Here is a 23485-nt window from a genome sequence, read left to right as displayed (position 1 = left end):
TCCTGTACATACAAAATAACCAGTTTTCTAATACAAAAGTTTTATTTTTTTTAAAAAAAGGCTATTTTATATTTCATCTATCTTGACTACCATATACACAGACCTAAAATTTTGTACAAAGATATACATTCAAACTGCTTTCACAATGCTCATGGAATTTCCATTTCATACTTATACTAGAAAATAAAGAGATGTTCCCTTCAACAACCACAACAACATCCCCCACCCGACTAAAAGAACAAAAATCATCACATTATCACTGTATCAAATTTGGCAATCTTTTATAGTTCATCTATGCAATACGTACATACGAAAATAACACCACTATTTTGTTTAAAAAAACAACAACAAAAAAAAACCAATGACAATCATGCACATTGCATTTTTTTTTCCACTGTCAACTGAAAGTCTCCAAGACTTGCAACATTGTCAGTCAACAATGCATTCATAAAAAAAAAAAAAAAAAATGTAAAGTTCAACAGTTAGTGTTTGGGGTCATGCAATGTCAGTCTTGTCCCGATATTTTCATTACATTATTATTATTATTTTTTTTTTTTAAATCACAACATCAGTCCCTGGTCAGAAGATTTCACAGCCTGACACTTTCAAAGTAAAAATAAAATGTACAGTAGATATGCCATTGAATAGTAACTCAGTGAACAGTTATGGTTTGAAACTATTACTATTCTTGTCCCTGATAAAGCAGGAAGATCTGTAGGCAACCAAAGACTTGAGATGATCCTTCATGCAACATCTGCCGATCACTATTAGGGCAAAGGGAATAAAAAACTATAAATACAAAAATAAACATTCAAATCATCAAGGTGAGGTGCTGATTTACACATAACCTCACTTTAAAATCATGTTTTTTGGAGACGATGGTAGGTACTGCAATATATTGGCAGAGTTAGACACGTGATGACATTTCAAAATTATTCAAACTACTTGAGCTCCACCAGTATCACAATCCAGTGAAATCAATTACAAAAAGAAAAATCTAAGTTCGTAAAAAATTCTGTGTTGAGAGCCACTAACCGTTTCGTTTTAAATGAAAAAAATTTGCCCTTGAAGCCTATAGAGGAGCTCCTCATGGTCGTAACACTGGTAATTGCCAGTTGTGTTCTGACAAAAATCTCCTTAAGTACCAAAAGATTTTTGAAAACGAATTTAAAAAAAAAAAAAAAAAAAAAGGAAAAAACACAGACAAGCCAGAATGAATACGTACAGACGTATTCTTTCAAAGGTGCGTGTTTCCTGAGCGAGTCTTTTGGGGGCAGTTGGAGATGAATGGAGGGTGGAGGAAGAAGGTTTGTAGAGGAGTAAGACATCACATCAGACTCTTATAACAAAAACAGCACAATACGCTTCAAAATAGACTTGTGCCTTTCCAGTTTAGTCACTGTGAAGCCACTGGCGTGGACCGGCACATCAGCTTGACCTTTAATACTGTGGAGGACGTACGTTCAGTGCAAGACTCAAGCCACTCTACCTAAACTGGGGTTAAAACCGACCACAGGACAAAAACATTTCTTCATAAGTCCATACTAATATAAAAATACAAACATTTCATCATCAGGCAGACACTTTTGGAGATGTAAAAAAAACTCAAAAATGCAGACTGTCGTATTTACATGTTAGCTGTACCTTAAGAGTGTAGTTAACTACTGTCTGAAAACAAAATGGAAAAGCTATAGTAAAGTGAAAAAATATCCTTCCATGCACATGGAAGCCGCTGTCCCTTTTACTTTGCTTTTTCTTCCTACATTAAATATGGAATATCAAACCTATAGTTAACGTACAAAGCAACAGCCTGAGGCTGTGGAGGAGAGGTCAGTCCATGTCTCTTCTATGGTTAAAAAAAAATAAAAAATAAAAAAAAAAATCTTCTGTGACAGTCCATCATGATGTCGGAGGAGTCACCACACTTCAGTCATTACAGATTAGTTTCATCATTAACAGACTAAGCTAAGTCCTAAATGCGTCCTTATTTCAAGGACGGTCCTACTTGGTTTCTACTCAAGTGTTGTGCATCATCTGTAGCATGAACTGAGATGCGGCTAAGACTTGGCGAGCGCCCCCTGGCGGCGCAGCTCGTGAATCCAGCACACCCAATTAGAGGTGTGAGGAATGAAAGTTTGGAGGGTTAAAAACAGACAAAAAAAAAAAAAAAAAAAAAGAGCTGGGCCTTAGGAGCTAATTGTGAGATGAGTCTCAATTGACTTTTTCCTTTTCTGCCTGGCCAGTTCAATGCTCTTTTCTCCTTTTATTTCTTTTTACCAAGGTGGGGAAGACGGCAAGACTTGGGACAAGAAAGGCATACTATCCACTGGCCTCATGGCAATGTTAAGCGGGCCGGCGATATTCATGGGCATGGGAGTGGTTATTGCGACCGGGTGGGCAATATTCATGGACGCGCTGGCAGGGATGTTGACAGATGCAATGTTGACGGGCCCGGTGATGGTGAGCGGGTGCTGAAGGCTGACCGGCGACGTGATGTTGACCGTGTTGGTGCTGATGTTCATTTGCGCCGCTATGGTGACAGCGTTGTTGTTATTGTTGGAGTTGCCCCGGTTCATCGCGGTGGTGATGGGAGCCGAAACAGTCACGGGTGTTGCTGAGACAGAGTTGCAAACTTCATCTGGAAAGGGACAAGGAACAGTTGTCAAATGTTTGCTTTGAATATTACAATGAAGGTATTTTGATTTGATAAATTTTTTACATGTACCTTTTCCGACTTGCGTACAAATTCGGATTACGCTTGAGATGTACGAATGGAACTATGTCATAAAAAAAAAAGAGAACTACCTGGACTAGGAAGTTAAAAAAAAAAAAAAAAGTAGGTCTTCAGGACCTAAAAAAAAAAACAAAACAAAACCTAAAGACTACAATACTCACTACTGAACCATGATTTTGAAAACATTCGACTTGAACAAGGATTTCCTTTTGTGATGAATGCGTTCCAAATATACATCCACCCATACATTTTTTTAGCTGCTTATCCTCAAAAGGGTCACAGGAGTGCTGGAGCCAATCCCACCTGTCAATGGGTAGGAGGCTGGGTATACCCTGAACTGGTAACCAGCCAATTGCAGGCCACAGAAAGACAACCAGCTGCACTCACAATCACACCTCGGGGCAATTTGGAGTGTCCATTGAATGCAAGCATGTTATGAGGATGTGGGAGGAAACCCACGCAGGCATGAGGACAACATGCAAACTCCACACAGGGAGGCCTGGGATTGAACCCGGGTCCTCAGAACTGTGAGGCCAATGCTTTCCAGCTGCTCCACTGTGCCGCCCCGTTCCAAATAGTCTGACTAAACTCAAACTGCATGAGAACTGAAGCTTCCCAAATTTCCCGTAGAAATATAACGCAATTGTGTTTCTCATCTTCATTATCAAAGACAAGCACTTGAAACTTTCAAGGGCCCTTTGGACGACAATACGGGCGTCAAACTAAATAAATAAGCAGGAAAAAATGCTTCCAATTAACACGTGGGGTGCGACAAGAAAACAAAGAAAAAGAAGGGTTTAACTATTTATCTGTTTTTTTTTTTTTTCTTCCACAAGGGATCAATACCTTTATTACAAGAGTTGAAACTGCTTTGTCCGTGAGTCTTCAGGTGACTGGTGATGTAAGCCGCACTCAGCATCTTCCCACAGATGCTGCAGGTCACCTTTCCCTCGTGTCTGATCATGTGAGAACGGAGTCGATCTTTGGTGGCAAACGCAGAGGTACATGCCTGAAAATGCGCGAGGCACACCAGGTGAAAGGTAAGGGTGGGTGGGGGGTTGGGTGTCACGAAAACATGACGGCAAAAACAATCATTTTGGTAGTCCTAATCTTCAGTCGTTCGTATAGACGTACCGTCACTTGACATTTAAATGGCCGCTCTGATGAATGAACATGCTTCACATGACAACTCAAGTGGTCAGGCCTGGAATATCAAAAAAAAAAAATTTTAATTGTGTCACTGTTCAAAAAGGAAATGAGCTGCAGCATTTGAATTCAGACATGTCCTGATGCAGACCGGCACAGACTGGAGCGCAAGTACAGACAAGCCAGAAATGACCTCAGCTTGTTTACTGTTCCACTTTCAAATGATTAATAACATGGAATGGGTTACTCAAATGGAGACTGACTGCCCTTTCTATAATTTTATTAGTGTTCTTACCACCACAATGAATATTTAATTCAATGCTGAATGACGTTTCTTACTACATTTATATATATTTACTGCATTGCTCAAATCCGGATGTCGTGTGCTTGCTGTGAGAATGAATGGCTTGTGTAAATCCTTAAAAGTTGCGTCAGTGGCGGTTGATTCTCCACAATCAATCATGCGTGATTTGGTTTGGCCTAGTTTCAGGAAGCACCACACTGAGATGGTACACCATTATATTGGACACTTGTTTACTGTCAGTAAAGTGGCGGTTGACGCTGGCACAGCTTATAGTCACGTATTTGCCGAAATAAACTAAAAGTGAATACTAATGTCATGCAAGCATTGAAGGTGTTAGCACGCAGTTTGCCGCAAAAGTCCAGTGCTAAATTTGCACAGCATCTCTCTCGGGACTAACAGAAAATGTAGGCCACAAAGTCAGTTCGACTTTATTAGGGCTGGCCCCGGTTGAAATGTTGGATGTCTGACAAATCAAAGCATGTTTATTAGTGAAAGACTTTCAAGACTAAACCCCTTTTTTATTTCATGATGAAAAGTACGTGAAGTATACTTTTATGGAAAGAATAATCTAAAACAACATTTAGTTTACACATGATGGGAAGGGGAAAGCTTAAATAATTATTTCCATCAAAATACCTTTTTCAGATGACAATAGTCCGATTACAAACTAAACAAAACAAAACAAAAAAATATCTAAAAATACTCTGGTGACATCAGTTACTGGCAATGGATGTGTTAAAGTGATGTTCACTTGGTAGATTTCTGCCCGTTGACCTTTAACGGTGAGTCTCTCTCTCCCATTCATGATCTCATTTTGGCGTGGCTCCACCACGGACAGCTGGATAGTTCTGGTGACGCTGTGAGTTGAATCATGTTAGTGGGGTAAGGGCGAGTGTGTTGGCAGCCGCCAGCGAACCGGAAAGTTTCATTCCAATGGATTTTTTTTTTTAAATTGCATATCCATACAAATGACGAGTCATGCTGAAGCTTCTCAGCCTTGTGAACCGGAACTTTTTTTTTGTGCATTTTTGGTCCCGATTCAAGAGGAGCAGACACAGTTGAGTCCAGTGGATGCCAGCAGATCGATCTGAGTGGCAGTAACTCAGTGGGCTTTTTCTTCAGTGCCCACTCTCGCTCATTGATGATGATCATTTACGCACACTAAATGAAAATGGCATCAGCCATAAACAGACTAAAAAGTTGCAATAGTATGGTATAAGATTCGTTCTGATCAGAGTCCAAAAATTCTGATTCAATGATTGCTTTTCAGGCCCACTCAAATCTCAATTCAAATAACCACTGATCTGTCTACGGCCTAGTCAGAAACACTCCACCCCCTACTACCCATTTCTAGCTCTCACGTTTTATAACGCTTTGGATAGCCTGTGGGCACATCGACAGAGTAGTTCTATAACGTCCCTCTTTCGTTCTGATAAGTTGTGCTTTATCAAGTTGTTTATAACACCAGTTGTGCATGTGTGATTGCCAAAAAACATCTCCAGCTTCTTACCTGGAAAAACCTTTCCCACAGACGGAGCACACATAGGGCTTATGGACTCCTCCATCATGAGACCGGACATGGTAGGTCATCCGGTCCTTCCTTTTAAAGCGTTGGTGGCAAATGGGGCACTCAAAGGGCTTTTCGTCGGAATGGGACAACTTGTGGCGATTCAGGTGATAAACGTCACGGAAGGCCTTGCCGCACATCTCGCACCCGTGGTTTTTCTTGACAGGTTTGGCAGGTTTCTTGGGGAGAGTCTGCTGGTGGTGCGACATGTTGCCCATTGCGGAGGTCATGATGCTCGCGCCGGACGAGACCGAAGTGGTCGCCGTGGAGAGGAGGCCTGCCGCCGTAGAGATGTAGGAGATGTTTCCGTTGTTCTCTCGATGCATCGTGGAGATCATAGGCACCATGGTCGGCGGGGCCGTCTGAGCAACCTTCTTTGGCCTCGACACCATTTTGATACCAGTGTGGCTGGACTCGTGGCGTCGCAGGTGGTAGCTGTCGCGGAAGGCTTTGTTGCAGTAGCCACAAACGAATGGCGTTTTGCCTTTGTGCTCCTTCTTTATCACGGGCGCTGGTGGCCGTCCACCTCCTCCGCTGGTCACATTGTCTTTAAGGAGATCCAGCGCAAGGGAGGGGTTCTTCTGGTCAATTTGGATGGGCAGCACGGGCTTTTGGTCGATTGGCTCAGTTCCTGCGTTAAGAAGGGGCAGCAGGCTGTTTTGGGCCACCTGGTGCTGGTGGTGGAGGGCTTCATTGGCCTGCTGGGGGAATAAAAAAATATATTAAAAAAAAAAAAAAAGTACTGCAGTGAAGATTAAACATTAGAAAGAAGTGGTGGCATCCAAAGCAGTCAATGACAGGTCTAAGCATGAAATGAAGTTTCACGCTTTTCCGTTCAAAAGGACATGATCCTAATGACATAAGTATGTACTGCAAGTATCTTTCTAAAACTCAATGTGGCCTTATTGAAAAACCTAAAAAGGTCTTTGAAAATTGGGTTGGCATTATTGAATTTTGTGGTTACACATTAAATCAAAGTAGTCAATCTATTGGATGCAGCCCTTGTGTTGAAGTAGCCTGTTATCATCTTACCGAATAAGCATTTTTAGTTCTTCCACAGAAAAGAAATCATTGGAGAGACACAACAGCAATTACAAATAATATATTACTTGGGGTCAAATTAAACTTTGAATTATTATTTAATCAAAAAAAGTCACATGAATGAAATCCTTCACTTAAATGGAAACTGAATAGCAAAAGTGAACTGTTGTACTTCAAGAGATTAGTGGCACCATGCAGATGTAAAAATTTCCAAACCCGCAGAATGTCAAAGGCAACATTGCTTCAATTCAGGCCAACGGTTGTGCCTAATTTGGCAAGTCTGGGAGCTAAATGGACAGTAGACGCTGACGCCACAAAAGAATCCAACACTGGATTAATTGAAAAAAAATCTAATTGTGACCCTGCTGATTGATCCTGTGACTGTGAAACAAGCATTCCAAACTAGTGGCATAACAGATTGTAGCGTGCTGCCAGAAAGCTTCGAAAGAGCAGACCATTAGTTTTGCAATCGAACAGCAACTAATTTTCAGGTCAATAAAAATCGAAAGAAAAAAAAAACATATGTAGGTTACAAAGTGATATGAAAAGTGGAACAGCAAGGCAAAGATTTGTGGCCTTGTCCGTATCGACTTCACACTTGATGCCACGGTGAACATCATTTTCTTCACTTGATCAGACATTTTGGTCAAAATTGTTAATTCTGGTTTTACTGAGGGTGGCTATATGAACACAAAACTGTCCTCATTTGAGCTACCACCACAATGAATTCTGAACTGTCACCTGTATGCCAAAACAGGTTCAAGAGTTTCAAAAAAAGAACGAACCAAAGTTGATGGAAGACTGAAGGACTTTACTGCAACAATTGGTAAACTAGCCAAGCTCCAAGGAATTACTGGACATGCCCCCTCTAGTGATATGCAAAATAAGAACTGAATTAGACAAAATGTACAATATTTAAAACGTGAAATACATTCAAAATATTAGAGCCAGGCACTTCCAACCCAGCATACTTTTGCATTCGTCTATGGTCCAGTCAACCTGTGCACTGTCCATATCGAGGCTTCCCATTTGTGGGTAAAATACATCATTTCTGTGCCACCAACTGATCTGTGGTGGAAATGTATTGGATAGTCACTAAATCTAAAAAAAAATATTGAAAAATATAGAGTGATGTGTCAGAAGTTGATAGGCTTTATCCTCACCTGAACTACTCTTGTATTTATGTATTTGTTTCAAACAAAAATTGTTGTGGATTATAGTTTTAAGTGTAATAAATTTTTTTTGGAATGTCCAACTAAGCAATGCTGTTTGCTAAGTAAAATGGACTGACTAAAGAAGAAAACTGTTGTTGACCGGTGACAAGAAAGGCCAAGGTGAAATGCTTGACCTTTCCCTTTGAGGTTCAATCATCCATCGAAGAAGCCCAGCCAAGAAAGAAGTTGCAAGAGTGAAGGGTTGGGGCTCGGGAAGAAAAATGAACCACACAATGTCCTCCTTATGTCATCTAGCCTATTGTGAAAGACACAAATCTGAGCAGTGATGCACTAGGGCCACAGCAGGGGTGCTTTGTGTGCTCATCTTCATTGATTTGGCTCATCTATTCATGAGCCGGGGACATTGTTTATCCACACACCGCTCACTGAAGCTAGCCGCAGTTTGCCGCCGTGTAAGGGAACCTAAGAACTCGTGGCGCTTGCCACCAATGCACCTGTTCACACATGTCGCCATCCAGGATTACGCAACATAATACGATGCTATCCTGCCCTCCGCTGACACACTGGCCGTGAGGCGGCCGTTTTGGGTGGCGGGGCAACACCGGTGAACCGTATGCAGTGCAAACATCGCGCAGTGCTTGGGACTGATGCAGAGGTGCGTAGGCCCGTAATGGCTGCTGTTCTTTCATGCAGCTATGACCATTTTGACACAAATGCGCTCTGACAAGTGTGGCTGCTCGCTCATAAATAACATCAAAATGGAGGGAGCGTCCTGATGGCTCCACGGGCCACTGTAGACTTGAACGCCACTCACAGTCTGAGTCCGATTATGCACCGTCTACCCTCCATCTTTTGTGTCTCACTATACAGCTGCTTGGCATAATCCCATTTTGGACCAAAACAAAGACCATGTAAAAACTGATGAAAGAGGGAGAGAGGTGGGAAACAAGCTGCAGAAAACACTTTTATATAAATTATGATTTTATTTTACGAATAAAAAGTGTGTCAAGTTTATGGTCTTCAATTCTTACCTAAATTATATTGCCAAATAAACTATAAAACCCACAATCACCTGACAAAGCTACTGATTTTAGGGCAAAATATCATTATGAATATTGACTCTAAATTGCAATATTGTACAGTACTTTCCAAAACACAGGAGCTGACATAAGCAGATCAATTTTACAAACCCAGACACTAGCACACAAGAGGCCTGATTTTCATTTGTTTTTTTTTTTTTTGGTTCAATGAAATTCCAACATGACGAGTCTGGCTAAAATCACCATGCAATTTTGTTGGAAGAAGTTCATATCAACGACATCTGAGTGAACATATTACATGATTTATTCAAGAAAAGTGATATTGTGTCTGAGGAAAACCGTTATCGTTTGTCAGCGTAGCATGGATGTGACGATATAATTGAAAACATCACATTTCCACAAATGAAGCCTTCTGGCAAGAGAATCCAATTCCCTTTATACATAAAATGTAAGAAAATGCTAAAGCAGGTCTGCTTTCGAAATGTGACACAGAGTACTTGCTCCTGGATCACAGCAGCCATAACGTCAGTAAACAGTTGAACAATCCAAGCTTTTAACACACAATATTAGTTCAAAAATCCAAACATATTTGAACCAGCGCTACTGTACAAATGAACCTCAACTATGCACCTGAAGTGGAGTAACCAGACCTTATTTTGACATCTTTTGAAATATTGTGTAAACATGTTGGGATTTGTTTGCAGACTAAATGATTTGATCTAAAAAAAAAAAAAAAAAAAAAAAAAAGAAGAAGAAAGAAAAGAAAACAGGCTCATGCCATAATCAAAACAACTACTCGGCTGTCCTGACCAAAGAAAATGTTCTCTATGACCTTCACCCCAAACCACCGCCCCCCAAAAAAAAACAAAAAACACCAGACCCGAAAGTGAAGACACGACTCTGAATGCATTATTCACAGTTATTAACCAGACACATACAGCCTGAGCACTGTCCCCTGATTGAGTGCCCATCCTTGTGAAAACACCTTGCTTGAATGACACTAAATTCCAAGGTTTGGTACAGGTGTCACTGCAGCAGTCATTAATATACCGTATAAACAGTTCAATTCTTGTTTTACACACATGCACACAAACGTGAACGCATACACACACAAAATGGAAAGCTGACAAAAGAGGCTGTATGCTTTCCTTTCTGTAGAATTGGACCGACAGACTTAAGGCCCTTTCACACACTAGACCCTTTCCCTCAACTTCAAACTTCTGCAGGACTATCGGAAAGTTTTACAACAGATGTAGTTTTGTGCCGTTTTGCAAAATTACAAATTTCAATTGGATATTCAGGTAAAAAGTACTTTGTCTAACAGAGTCTTTTCTTTCAACTTTGATTCATAGCTGACTTAGCAAAGTTGAGCAAGTACTGAGGGTAGACACTAGTTTGAAATCAGAAAATGTTTCTTACTATAATGAAGGTTTCTGATTGCAGATTTTAAATTCCGGCTCAGAAAAGACACACATAGCTTTTGCCAACACATATTTAAAATGATTAGATATTTTAAGATGGGATAAACAGATTGCTAATTAATATAACAAAAATTAAAAAAAGTTCTAAAGCATTACACGGCGACTGAAGTGTTGCTCCTCTTACAACAAGAGTCTTAACATCTACAAAACCCTAAAAGACAAAGTAACAGTGTGAGGTATGTGATACAAGTGTGAATACGAGTGCCTGGCAGGTTGCCAGAAATTTTAAAACAAACTGCACTGTCCATCTGTCTTCATTCGCCAAACGGTAAAGTACTTGAAACACAAAAAGTCTCCAACAGGAAGCATGAGCCCATAGAAAGAATACATCAATACAAAGCAAAAGAGAAAGTACTCCTTGTTGCAAGCGTTACATGCTTTAGACCTTTAAATGACAGAAAAAACAAGCAAATGTAAAACTGACACTAAAATACAAGGTGCAAAAATTAATCAGTTTGTGAATTCGAAGATATAGACCGTCCCAGCACAACCATTTTTAGACCCAACTACTTATCATAATCATCAGTTGTACTACTGCAAATAATTACATAAAAGGTAAATAAGTGTAAATTAAACAAGTAATGCAACATTCACTTGAGTTTTTTGAATGCACTCAGGAAACCCTTATGCACATCTTGGCTCATAGTTTTCTGTAGTAAATCAATTTAGATGGAGGGTGTGTTACTGTACCTATATTACGCATCAACAAATTGTCTAATGACAAGTGGCAGCATCACCATTTTTTTCATGGCGCAAGAACAAAACTTAAGCGCAAGGGTGAGCTGTTACTCGTTTGTGTTCACAAAATGATGTCGGTCCACTCAGATTTTAACCCCCCAGTGTTGCTCAGGGGCACTCTGCATTTTTGGATCCTAATCCGGGTATTTCTATTACAAAACGTTATACAGTCCTAAATTCATTTCGGTCAGGAACAACACTTATCTTTACCCATGTATCATTTTAGGGAATTCTTAACTGGACTAACGCATTGCACTCTGCAAAATCCACAGCATGAGAAAGAATTAATATGTTTTGATTTAAAAAAAAAAACGCGGAACAAAATGCTGCCTTCAATTGTTATGGCAACGTCATCCGAATCTAATCACGTGGTTAACTGCATTTTCAATTAAATCTTTTAATTTCAGGGGTCCTCGGGACTCCAAGTATCCCCAAAACAAGAAATGAAAGCGCATTAGCCTACTGGTAGCTAGTGTTAGCCGGTGATGCGTGCATAGTTTGATTTCTTTTCATGATCGGCAGAGTAATCAGACAAAATAGACGGCCGGAGCCGCAGCCTTTCGAGTTGCCACGAAGTTGCCGCAACGACTACCATACCTGGCGGGGATTGACTTCGGCGGAGCTCTCGGTGAACGTGATGGAGCTTTCCGAAACAGCGTTAGCTAACTTGGCTAGTGAACAAGGAGGAAAGTTGGCCGCGAACCGCCCTGGCCAACTGCTGAGATTTTTCCCTTTTGTTCACGAGCACACAATTACTCGTCGATCAAAGCCGAGGGGGAAAGAAAAAAAAACATGTATTTATATATTATCAGGGCGTCCGAAGAAATGATGGGCTAAAACTGGTGTGTGTGTGCGTGTGCGGGTGGATTGTAACGGTACAGCGGCTCACTTGAAATGATCCCGCATGTTTTACTGGCGTCGACTTCGGGGAAAACAAACTTCCGAAAATACATTCACGAAAGCATTCTGCTTCTCCGAATACTCCGCAGATTAAAAAAAATACTCGTTGAAGATGTTTTTTTGTTGTTGTTCTTCTTCAAGTGTCAATCTCGAGTCTCACAGCTGGAAGCCACGGATTCATTTACCATTGTTTTGCTTGCTTACTTATTCTTCGCGCTACTCGTTTAAAAAAACTGCTTTTACCCGCCAAAAGACTCAGTGGTTCGGGTTTTAGCCTTTGCACGCGCGGCCGAAAACATCACCTCCCCCGATCCCGAAAGAGCAAACTTACTTGGAACAGAAACGTACTCCAGCTTGCCTCCATTTCCACTCTTGGTAATTGTGTAGGAAACCGAGTCGAAGCCTACAACAAAGCAACCAAACATGGCAGCTGAAACAACTTCCGGTAACCTTTAGGGTTGTACCATTTTACGAATAACAAGGGTGCAACTCGTTCCAATTATTTTAGATTTTCCCATTTTTCAACAATAAAATTTGCATAGCATCCAAAGTATACAGTGATATACTCTTATTATTAATCCATAAATGACCAAAGTAATTATTTCTCCCCCATGCGGTTCTGTGATTAATATTTTCTTCATACACCACCCTACCTTATATTTTCTGGTTGATTCGGATAGTGACATTTTTAATCGAATATCTTCTTGTAGTGTGTGACTGCTAATGGTTGTGTTTTATTCATACCAGGCCGTCAATAAATAAATAAAAAAAGCACAAAACAGACCGCAAATAGTTTCGCTCTATTTATACCAATCATTTTATACTTTCCTTTCTGCCGATTAAATGTATTTTCTTGTCCACCGAGCACCGGGACTCCCGCGTGGATTGCCGTTCATTTTCATTCATAGAACGGGGATGAATGAACGAACTCGGTTGTGCACGACATACGGTTGTGCACGACATGCAATGTACACTCGCTCATATCAAATATTAGGTGTACTCCATGCTCACAATTTTCTTTGTTGCTCTGCGAGCGTGATATTGCATGTTATACATTGAATGCATATTATACATTGAAATACAATAAATCATGTCTGCAATTCTAACAGATCTGAGTAACATGTTCCGCATGTTTGCGTTTTAGACTCAAATCCTTCATCCATTGATTGTACACAGTTTATTCATGTGGTGCGATATGTCAAAATAAACACACAACAAATATCTTTGCAGATTGCATTCTTTGACCCAATATTTCCATAAAGCAAAACTCAACCTGGGTGGTGATTCTGGCCATAATCATGAGCAGTCAAGGTTTACTTGCTCTTCACTGCAGCTGGAATGCAACAAGTAAGTTTGAAGAGGAAACAACATGGATGGTATCCAGCCAATTAAGTATTATTTACTGGATGTATGTTTCACATCGGCGGCACAGTGGAGCAGCTGTTCTGAGGACCGGGATTCAACCCTGGCCCCACCTGTGAAGAGTTTACATGTTCTCCCCAGGCCTGTGTGGGTTTTCTCCAGGCACTCCGGTTTCCTCCCACCTTCCAAAAACATGCTTGCATTCATTGGCGACTCTAAATTGCCCCCGAGGTGTGATTGTGAGTGTAACTGTTGGCTGTCTCCGTGCACCCTTGACCATTTGCACTCATATGGACAATTTCGTATTTAACCCAGTGGTTCCCAAAGTCAACCTGGGCCCGGACCCCCAGTGAGTCGTTCAAAAAGCTCCCGGGCCCCCAACTTCAACTTTCGCCTATAATGTAGTGCTGGACACAGCTATGCCATTCTGGTACAAAGAAATACTCAATTTTAGTAGCTCACGTGCTCTTGCTTTTTTATTTTTGCACAATAATTCAAAACGTGGTTCAACACTGGAAAGGGCAATTCTCACATCATGATTAGCTTCCAGACAATTTCCTTTTTTCGTCTTCACATCACGGACCCCCTGGAAAGATGTGTTTCACCTCGTTGGGGTCCGTGGACCCCACTTTGGGAACCACTGATTTAACCAAACAAAGTGCTTTTTTAATGTGGGAAAAGGTGGAGTACTAAATTTGACTTACTTTAACTCATTTGTGTTCAAGCAAGCTAATAATGATAACAGTTCATTAAAACGTCAAACTGTAGCCAAACTAGGCCACAGTAATTTGTGGAAATAATGTAGGTTGCTTGTTTTTAATCAAAATTTACGCGATGCTCAAAGTGTACAGTAGGGGTCACTGCTTCCCAATTCACCCTTGTGTTATGTTAAGGTACACTCAGAATTTCAAAGAGCTCTTCAAACACCATGCAAACGTTTGAAACCTCCGCCTCAAATATTCAATAAATTGGTCTTCTCAATGAGTACAAAAACACTTAACTTATAAATTTCTTTTATTTTATTTTTCATGGATGGCTCCCACTAAAACACATATGTTTTAGTTTTAGGAACAATTTCTCACTCCAGTCAGGTATGGAAGATCATTAAGAAATCCTAACCTGGTTGTGACCACTTAAGGCATCACGAATACCGCATCTCACCTTTGGCAATTTCAAGGAAGCAGATGCAGAAAAGTTGAAGTAGTCACAGCCACCTGCGAACACATTCAGGTAGGATGTCGTTTATTGTTTGTACTGTAGACCGTTATACTGTACTATATTTATACAGCCACCATTGACATCATTCCCTGAGGCCATCAGGTTTTTAATGAGGCCAAAGCAGCTTAGAATTATATCCGAGCACTGACTGGGCATGTCGTAGCTGCACCACAGTAGACACACTTTGGCAGCATGCACTCAATTCGCTACGACTAAAAACTTTAAAACATAAAACACGGCGAAAACTTGATTCAACTAGATTTGGGAAAAAAAATGGCACTTTCAGTTTTTTGTATTTTTTTTAAATATTTTTTTTTTGCTGGCTCACTGCTGCCTCACTGGTTTTAGGAGACGTGAGGACGCCGTGTGAATTTGGTTTTGACGCCAAAACAATGACGAGAGGAGATGATGCATACATCAGCAAGGCAAGTATATGCTGTACATGAATTAAACATTGAGTGCTGGTGACGGAGAATGCTCTTATCCTGGGTCGTATTTGCAGGACACGAGGATATCGACACATGTTGTACATTATATCGAGTGCATCGGCGCTTTTAAATTCTATGTAGGGCGCCTGATGACAAGGACATTAGGTACACTTTCACAAGCCGATGGAATAATAATAATAAAAAAAGATCTGTAGCACATTAATTTTGATTGGCATTGTCAGTGAGGTATTCATTTAACAATAGATCAGTTATTGTAATATTTTTGTGACAAGCAGGGCAATTAATGGTCTACATTTAGGTGCAAATTGCCGCATATTCACCTGATGCCACTCATACCACAGTAAATTTGTGAGGAAATGTGAGAAAAGTAAACCACTGTGTCAGCATTCAATGTCATGTATAATACTTTTTGGTTGCATTTTTGTTTGGTGGTGTGCTGTGATATTTTTCGATAGTGAAATATAATTCTGTAATCCAATAATGGAACCACTGTGGTAGACGAAATAACAGTTCACAGCACCACTGGGTGGGAACTGAACCCGCAGTGCTTGGCCGACAAGTCAGACGAAAGAACCACAACACTGTGAGTGACCCCCAGAGTGGTTCTAATATGTTGGTGACGTTTCTGGATGAAGCTACTCAAGATAGTCAATGGATTATAGAACTCTAATTCTCTTTAAACTACATCCACAATGGTAAAGATATTGCCAGAATTGGCTTTTCCATACAGCTCTAATTTTGACTAACTTGGAAAATTTGTGTGCATCTAATATTAAATCTATGCAAATGACTAGGACCGTGACGATAAAAGCAGATTCACAAACAGTCGGCGCTGATTTCCATTTTTCAGGGCATGATGCATCGGTTCTTTGTGAATCTGTTTACTAACATAACACTATTATTTAGTATTTTGCAAATCTTTTTTTATTATGTGCCAATATATTATGAACTAAAAAGTGAAGTTTTTTTGTGGTCTCAATGAATTTTTCTATTTTTTTTTCGCTATCTCCTGTGCTCTCAGGTACTTGATGGAGCACATCAATTCTATGTAAACAATTCTGGTCAGGAGGCTGTAGAAAGAGTTCAACATGTTTCATCTGATTAAGAAAGAGAAAGAAAAGGAGAAGAAAGACAAGAAAGAGCGTATGTCCCCGGCGGAATTGAAGAGTCTGGAAGAAATGAGCATTCGCCGAGGCTTCTTCCACCTCAATCGAGGGAGCTCCAAGAAGGAATCAAGGTGCAAGTTGGAGATCTCTGGTCCGATTCCGATTAAGGTGGTCAGCGACCTGGATGTCAGCCTGACAGACGTAAATGCTGAGCACCTCAATAGCTGGAGCACCTCAGCGCCGGATGCGGGAAGCAGTGAAGATGCCACAATACCGGTCGACCAGGACCACATACGAAGCTCTGTAAAGGAGAGAGCGGCTAAGTTTGGTGAATTAGCCAAGTTAACTTCTGGGATTGCCTCCAGGTATCCTTCCCCCGTCCAGAGAAACTACACATTTGATGCTTCCAGAGTTTCGGTTCAGAAATCAAGGCCGCAATATCTCCGCCAAGGGAGCAGACCTCAAAACATTTTAAGGGTTCACATACCCGAGGTAGTCGAGAAAACCTTCCCAGGTGTCGACTTACAGTTGCCGGTGCTTGTCGCTCCCCCAGAACCGGTTCCCAGAGAACTGAAGTTAAAGCGTCGCAACACAGGTGATTTTGGCTTCTCTTTGAGGAGGACCACCATGCTGGACAGGCAGCCCGATGGAGACGTGTGTCGGAGAGTGGTCCACTTTGCCGAGCCCGGCGTTGCAGCCAAGGACCGGGCCCTGGGCCTGTTGCCGGGAGACAGGCTGGTGGAGATCAACGGGATCAAGGTTGAGACCAAGAGCAGGGATGAGATCGTGGAGATGATCCGTCAATCTGGGGAGTCTGTGTTGCTGAAGGTGCAGCCCATTTTGGAGCTCAGCGAGGTGAACCGCAGCTGGCTGATGACCTCAAAAGCACCGTACAACGATGGCTTCAGTGTAAGTTCTAGTCATTTTCTCTCAACATCTATGCACCTTCAAAATCGCCGCTTTATACTTTGGAACTTAAATTCCATCATTATTGAGTAGATGCAGCGATTGTTTCTGATTCTTTCTGCTGGTGGTTACTGGAAACTTTAGTTTGTGTTGGTACCTGTTGCTAGGAAAATTTCATAGGGCTAAATCACAACAACCCCACAGAGTATTTAAAAGAAGAATACAAGTCATTTTGCATCACAGTACTGATAATTACTATAGTGGGAATAGCACAATTTAACTAGCGTATTATGAGATAAAGTAGATATTTAATTCAATTCCACTTTAGTTGTATTAGAGTATCAATGGGCTTCACAGGTCTACAGTTGATAATGATCGAGCACATCCGGTGATTTCACATGCGGGCAAGGAAAAACGCCAAACCCCATTTGCGGGGCAAAGAAGAATCCTTCTGAAGGACCACACATATTTTCAGTTTTGCATGCCATCTTGTCTTGTTGTTGCCAATAAGAACCGGCCAAAAATGTACCAAATTCGCAAGTAGCTATTACCCTTACTGATTTGATCAATAATATCTGTGTCTGTCTGTACAACAGTACGTGTTCTTTCAGAACACAAAAGAAGTGTAGCGGTGACTGCCTCAAATGTATCATTTGAGGCTGTTCAGTTGTTGACTTTGCATGTTTTTGGTGTGTTTTTCTGCCAATTCTTTTATTTTAAGTAAGCTTAGATTGAAGGACTTTGATCTTAGAGAGGTAAAGATATCAAGATATGGCTATGTGTTTTTGTGCTAGTATTCACTGGGGAATGTGTGTGTGTTTTAGGAGAATGTGTTCTGGTGTACACACACACACACGGTATATAATCCCCCCCACCCCTCCCGCCCCCCACCGCCTTTGACACCAGACAAAGGGATGCTGAAGTAGACAACGGACCCAAACGGCATTTGAGTCGGGGGCCATATGGTCGGTGGTTCGCAGCGTATTCACTTCTTTTGTTGTGGATTATCATCGGTAACAAGAAGGGGCGTGTCAAACATACCTCTTCATTCACCAGTACACCTGAATTTAATCATTTTGCTGTAGTTCACCATGACATGTTTTTAGAAGAAAAAAAAAATGTACTTTTGACTCTGGAACATTAGAAACATTAGAAACATTATACAGTAGTTAAAATATGATAACAATCAGATCGCGCATTTCCGTGGACGTTTTGGCATAAAGACGCACATAGACCGAAATTGTGAAAATGGTACCATCCAATCACAATCCCAGCTGGTGTTTCTATTTGCATGGTTTGGAATGATGCGCATGATTAAGATCCTCGCACTCGCTCCTTTCGCTGTCCTACATTAAACGGATCTTGATGATCGTCAGTAGACCAGGTCATTTAAAGAAACTGCAAAAATGGACTGGAGAGGGTGACCTAGAACCAACGGCACTATTTCTAGGTGGTTATTATAAGATCTTGACTGTGCATCTAGAGCAGATGCAGTAGAAACTGCATATGCCGCATGAATATGGCTCTATTTGTGAGGTTATGATATTTCATAATACAATAGTTTTGGTGTGCCATTTATCATGAGTTGAATGAGAAGTGATGGTCGAGTGCTTTTTTTTTGAGAATATAACCCAAGTATAGCACATTTGGACACTTGTACTTTAGAATGTATGGATATTACTTTTAAAGTAATTTCGTGAGGGGTTTAGTATACAAGTATAATGTATTGGGGGAATAGATGGCCCCTTCGATGTGACATGTGCTTGTCAGGCAACCAGTAATGATTATAACTGTTATATATGTATACACACACACACTCCCACGACCCTTGTAAGGATTAGCGTCTTGGAAAATGAATGCTTATACTGTCCCTTTGGTTTCTGTCTGGTTTAAGTTCCATAATCAACATTCCACCTATAAACAATTTGTCATGGGGGAAAAAGTACAGTATATAAATCTCCCACACCGAGGAAGGAACCTGTATTTAACATAACCGCAGCTTTAAATTGTGGATTGTGGGGGCTCACATTAATTCCCATCCGAGTACAATTGTTTTGTGTCCGTTAGGTGGCAGCCATTGTCCACAGCTCAGCTGGCAACAACAGCGACTGCAGTGCTGTGAGATTGTTGTTCCGCTTCCAAAGCGTACAGTTCGGTGCTTTATGGTCATCAAAAAAGGACCTTTTTTTATTTTTTTTTTAAAGACTCATCCACTATTAATGTGAATTTTAGCGCAGCCACCTCACAGTATAAAGCTGTCATTTTTGATTGTGGACTGATTTCTTGAAAAAGAAATATGTGAAGAATTTGTTTTCAAAATGAGACATATCAGTTTTTTTCATTTTGAGAAAAGGGCTTGGTATTGAAGTGAAAACAATAAACTCAATTTATGTTTCTAACTATTGGGGGATGGAAAGAGATGCTAAAAAGTAACTAAACACCATACTACAAAAAAAATATTGGCTTTAATATTCACCGAGTTTTTTTGATGACAAATTTCATTTTTTCTCCAAAATGAGACATATCCAAACATTCTATTCTTGGCAAAGTGAGACATATCCAAATTTCGACTTAAACCTTCAGGAGCAGCTGTATTTTTTTTAAAAAAAATCAGTTGCTTTTGATAGGCAATCATGAAAACTATTTGCCTTTCAACATTTCAAGCATTTTAAAATAATATTTAAGACCATGACCACCACATTTAGAGAGTTAGGTATCAGAAATAAGGGACAGTCACCAGTCACAATTTTCACAATTAGCTCACTAATGTCAGATGTTGAAAAAGGAGATGAAAAAATGGGAATTTCTTTTAAAAAGGTGTTTTTCAGTTATTTTGAAACTGTTTGTTCAGTATGAGGTCTTGGAAAGGCTGAGTTTACATCATTGTAATTTTGTGTATCTGTACGCGATTCTGCAATCCGACATCTGCAGGCATTGTGTCACTCAGTTGATTAATTTTGTTTATAAGTTGATGTGAGATCATTAAGAAAGTAAACTGCTTCAAACCAGTCTACCAAGGTTAATATGGGTTGCGAGGGATACCGGCAGAAAAAAAATAGGTAGTCGATCTCATACACACATCTCCAAAATGAAATCAGTTTCAAACTCACAAATTCACTGTTTGAAATCTGACTCATTGAGTCTGCTTTCTTTTGATTTTATTTATAGCTGTCGCTTTCGGGGGAAAGAACACTGCAGAATAGGATATAACTCTGTAGTAATAATAACAGTATTCATAATGCTCATAGACAGAAATTGAGTCTACTCCAAGGGTGTTGATTTCCTTTTAATGTCAACTTTTCTCAAGTCATAGCCGATAACTTTCCTTATAAAAAATGGCAAAAAAAAAAAATTGCATAGAATTATAAAAATTTATTCATTCATTAATGATCGTTGGTGAAATATTTTGAACAACAAAATTACTATTCAAGCATGACACAATCATAGACAAAACAGTATGTTTATTACATTGAGATACAATGGTACTTGGATGAGAACTGAAGTATTAAATTGCAATAATTTCTTAAAGAATTAAAATTAAATAGGAAAAGCACCCTCACAATGGGACAGCCTGCAAGTAAACCAGCACAATCACTGATTCAAGTATTCGATATTATTAAACATTGATAAACAAAATACAAGACTTAGTTCAGCTTCATTCTCTCCGGGTTCTCGGACATAAAATCAAACTCGGCATTAGCATCTCTCTCAAAGGTGGGCGCAGCCATTTTGGATGATGATGTGGAAGATACCGGAACTTCCCTCGAGACGAATTCTGATTGGATGCTGCTTGCTTCAGCAGCGCACGCTGATTGAACGAAATTATGTCGCATTTTGTTCTAAATAAGATCTCGATATGTCGCATTTTGAAATAAAACGCGATCTTCCTTGGCTGATATAGAACGATATGCTGCACTTTGAACAAAAATCAGAGTATCCCGATAACTACCATTCGGAGCTGGATAATTTTGGCGCGAGTTTCGTAAATCTGAAAAAATGCGTATGTCGCGTTTTGAAAACAAACTCTTCATATTTTCCCCCACGTCTTCCACTCTTAAGATTACAGTATTTTATTTTTGGAAGGCTTGACGTCATTTGATTTGACTTGATCTAGCCTTCTTTTGCCAATTAAGACCAAGATATTTTTGTTATTTAGCGAAATATTTACACATATGTCAGGGAAGACAAATTTCATCACAACTTTCCCATTTTCTCATCTCATTATTCCCGTCCCAAAAGTGGCGCATTATTTTGCATGCTGATCGTTGAGATTTTAATTTTATGTCCCTATTCATACAGGTATTATACACCTTCATTCTAGCCATTTATGCTTATCAACCTCTGATACAGCAATATAAATTGACATTTGTGCACGTTATTTCTGAAAATATTGTAATTTCAGTCCGTTTATTCCCAAACAAAAAACAATTTTTCATCGTCAAGTCAGATTGAATTAGGTCAAAATCAGTTTGTATGCTTTACAAGTCTTTAATCTTTGCTGAACGCTAAGCTTGTGTCAACCAGCAGTTTCCACAGTGTTGTGTCCCACTATCTGACTCTGAGGATTAGCAGACTGTACATGGTGGTGCGACTCGGCCCCGGGTTGGCAGAGTGCTAATATGGGAACATTGTTGGGCTTATGGCAGGATATCATGTTTTGGCACATTGAAATGGGAAAACAAATCAGTGGGGACTAAAAAAAAAAAACAAAAACATGTATTACACGCCAGAGTTTTAGAATATTACAGACATTAGTCCGCGTCCATTTCAGTTGTTGATGATGATGCACCCAATATATATAATTGCTTTACTCATTTTGATTTGGAAACAAGAAGGAGAATATTGCAAGTTTGGATGAAATTCTTTACATTGAGTCAACCCCGTGCCTGCATTTGTGTAAACTAACTACAATCCATTGCACCACTGGAATAAGTTCCTCTGCCGAGCACCTTCCAATATTGCACAGTGAAGTTAGATTTGTTTATTTTTAAAGCCAATAATTTTGATGAAAAAAAAATGACTAACCACTTTATTGTGGTCATTAGTCTTGATTGGCTAGATGAAGCTGTGCTCTTTCTTGTCTGTCCAGTGTGAATGCAAAACTCATTTATTTTGTGACTTTTTTTTTTTTAATTTTAACTCTTGTTCATGGCTCCCTCTCGTGGTCACAACTAGAAATTGTGTTGACAAATGTTAATGTACAGCACGAGTTAAATGGGCCATTGAATTAATCAAATAAACAATTTTGGGCCTGGAAATAGAAGTGGCATAAATATACCAAGTGGCAGGTAGAGAGAGTTTGAGTAAATGAATGAGGGAGACACCCCCCCCACACCCCCAAGCCTCGTCTTTGGTGGTTTGTCAGCAGAGAAGAGGGTGACAGGAGTGTCTTGGTTTGGTGTGATTACGCAAACTCTATTCATAGCCTTTCTGTGTTTCAGCAGCTGTTCTCTGTCACTGCCCAGCTCCTCACATTACGCCCCCCCCCCCCCCCCACACACACACACACTCTTGAGAATACCGGTGGGTGCCACTTTGACACCGCCCTCCAGAATGCCCATGCTCCTCACTCTGTGAATTCACGGTAGACTGTCTTACTCTCGCCGAACCCCGGAAAGATTGGAAGGTTGACCAGGCCTGGAGAGAAGGTAATGGACTTGGGCCTCCGGTGGACTGGCTGGGCAGTACGGTTTGCCGCGACATGGGCGCGTGTGGTCTGCTTAGCAGTGGGCTCTGCTGGTATCTCAGAATGGCTGAAACTATTTATAGTTGCAGACTGATGTAAGATGGGTGAAAGATCTAGTTGTGACACTTTTTTTAAAGGCTTTTCCAGGGCAAAAAAATGCCACAAAGTGCATTCTTACATAATAGTCAATCCAGTTATTTATTTAGAAACTATTTGGTCTGAAGGTGTAGTTTTTAAACTGGAATTTTCCCCATTTTCAAAGTGTAATTATCAGTATTGCCTAGTCTGGAGACACGCTGGTAGTAGTTTTAAGTCTTTTTTTTTTTTTTTTTTTTTTTTTTTTTTTTTAACCAGTTAACACTGGACTTGTTTTCATTTATTATTATTATTTTTTTTTTAACATACAAAGTCTTTTTTCCACTGAGTGGCATCAGAGAAAAAAATGTCCTTTCCCAGGATGGCATTCAATGAAAGATGATTTTCAAGCGCACTACGCCTGTCTTGTGCATCAAATGAGGCAAATCGTAATGATTTCCACTTATTCATCGTCAATTTTGAGGGATTGCCGCGTGTTGCGGGTTTTTGTGAGTGCGGGTAGAAACTAAGCTGCCATCTCCTCATGTTTTTTTTCA

The 23485-nt window shown here is 40.2% G+C and overlaps 2 protein-coding genes across 3 annotated transcripts in view; one reads left to right on the top strand and one right to left on the bottom strand.

Moving 5' to 3' along the window:
- Positions 1-264: 264 nt before the first annotated feature.
- On the bottom strand, positions 265-12554 carry LOC133491665 (vascular endothelial zinc finger 1-like). Of its 2 annotated transcripts, none has more exons than XM_061803090.1 (5): positions 12458-12554; positions 5695-6452; positions 3869-3938; positions 3581-3743; positions 265-2638 (listed from the first exon to the last, which is right to left on the bottom strand). In XM_061803090.1, exons 1-5 carry the CDS (start codon positions 12488-12490, stop codon positions 2274-2276), a joined length of 1389 nt encoding a protein of 462 aa, XP_061659074.1. In that variant the 5' UTR covers positions 12491-12554; the 3' UTR covers positions 265-2273. The 2 variants fall into 2 exon arrangements, with proteins under 2 accessions (XP_061659074.1, XP_061659075.1); XM_061803091.1 differs by having other exon boundaries at positions 5695-6449; positions 12458-12541.
- Positions 12555-14616: 2062 nt separating this feature from the next.
- Positions 14617-23485, top strand: part of LOC133491829 (unconventional myosin-XVIIIa-like) — a 56643-nt gene continuing 47774 nt past the window's right edge. The window contains exons 1-3 of the mRNA XM_061803472.1: positions 14617-14718; positions 15055-15131; positions 16177-17170. Coding sequence (XP_061659456.1) covers positions 16244-17170 — 927 coding nt within the window. The 5' untranslated portion in view covers positions 14617-14718; positions 15055-15131; positions 16177-16243. The remainder of the gene's footprint in view (positions 14719-15054; positions 15132-16176; positions 17171-23485) is intronic.

The sequence above is a fragment of the Syngnathoides biaculeatus genome, chromosome 18 (genome assembly GCF_019802595.1).
Source record: "Syngnathoides biaculeatus isolate LvHL_M chromosome 18, ASM1980259v1, whole genome shotgun sequence".
Classification (NCBI taxonomy): Eukaryota; Metazoa; Chordata; class Actinopteri; order Syngnathiformes; family Syngnathidae; genus Syngnathoides; species Syngnathoides biaculeatus.
The sequence above is the reverse complement of the archived record's forward strand: the minus strand, read 5'-3'. Positions and strand labels throughout refer to the sequence as shown.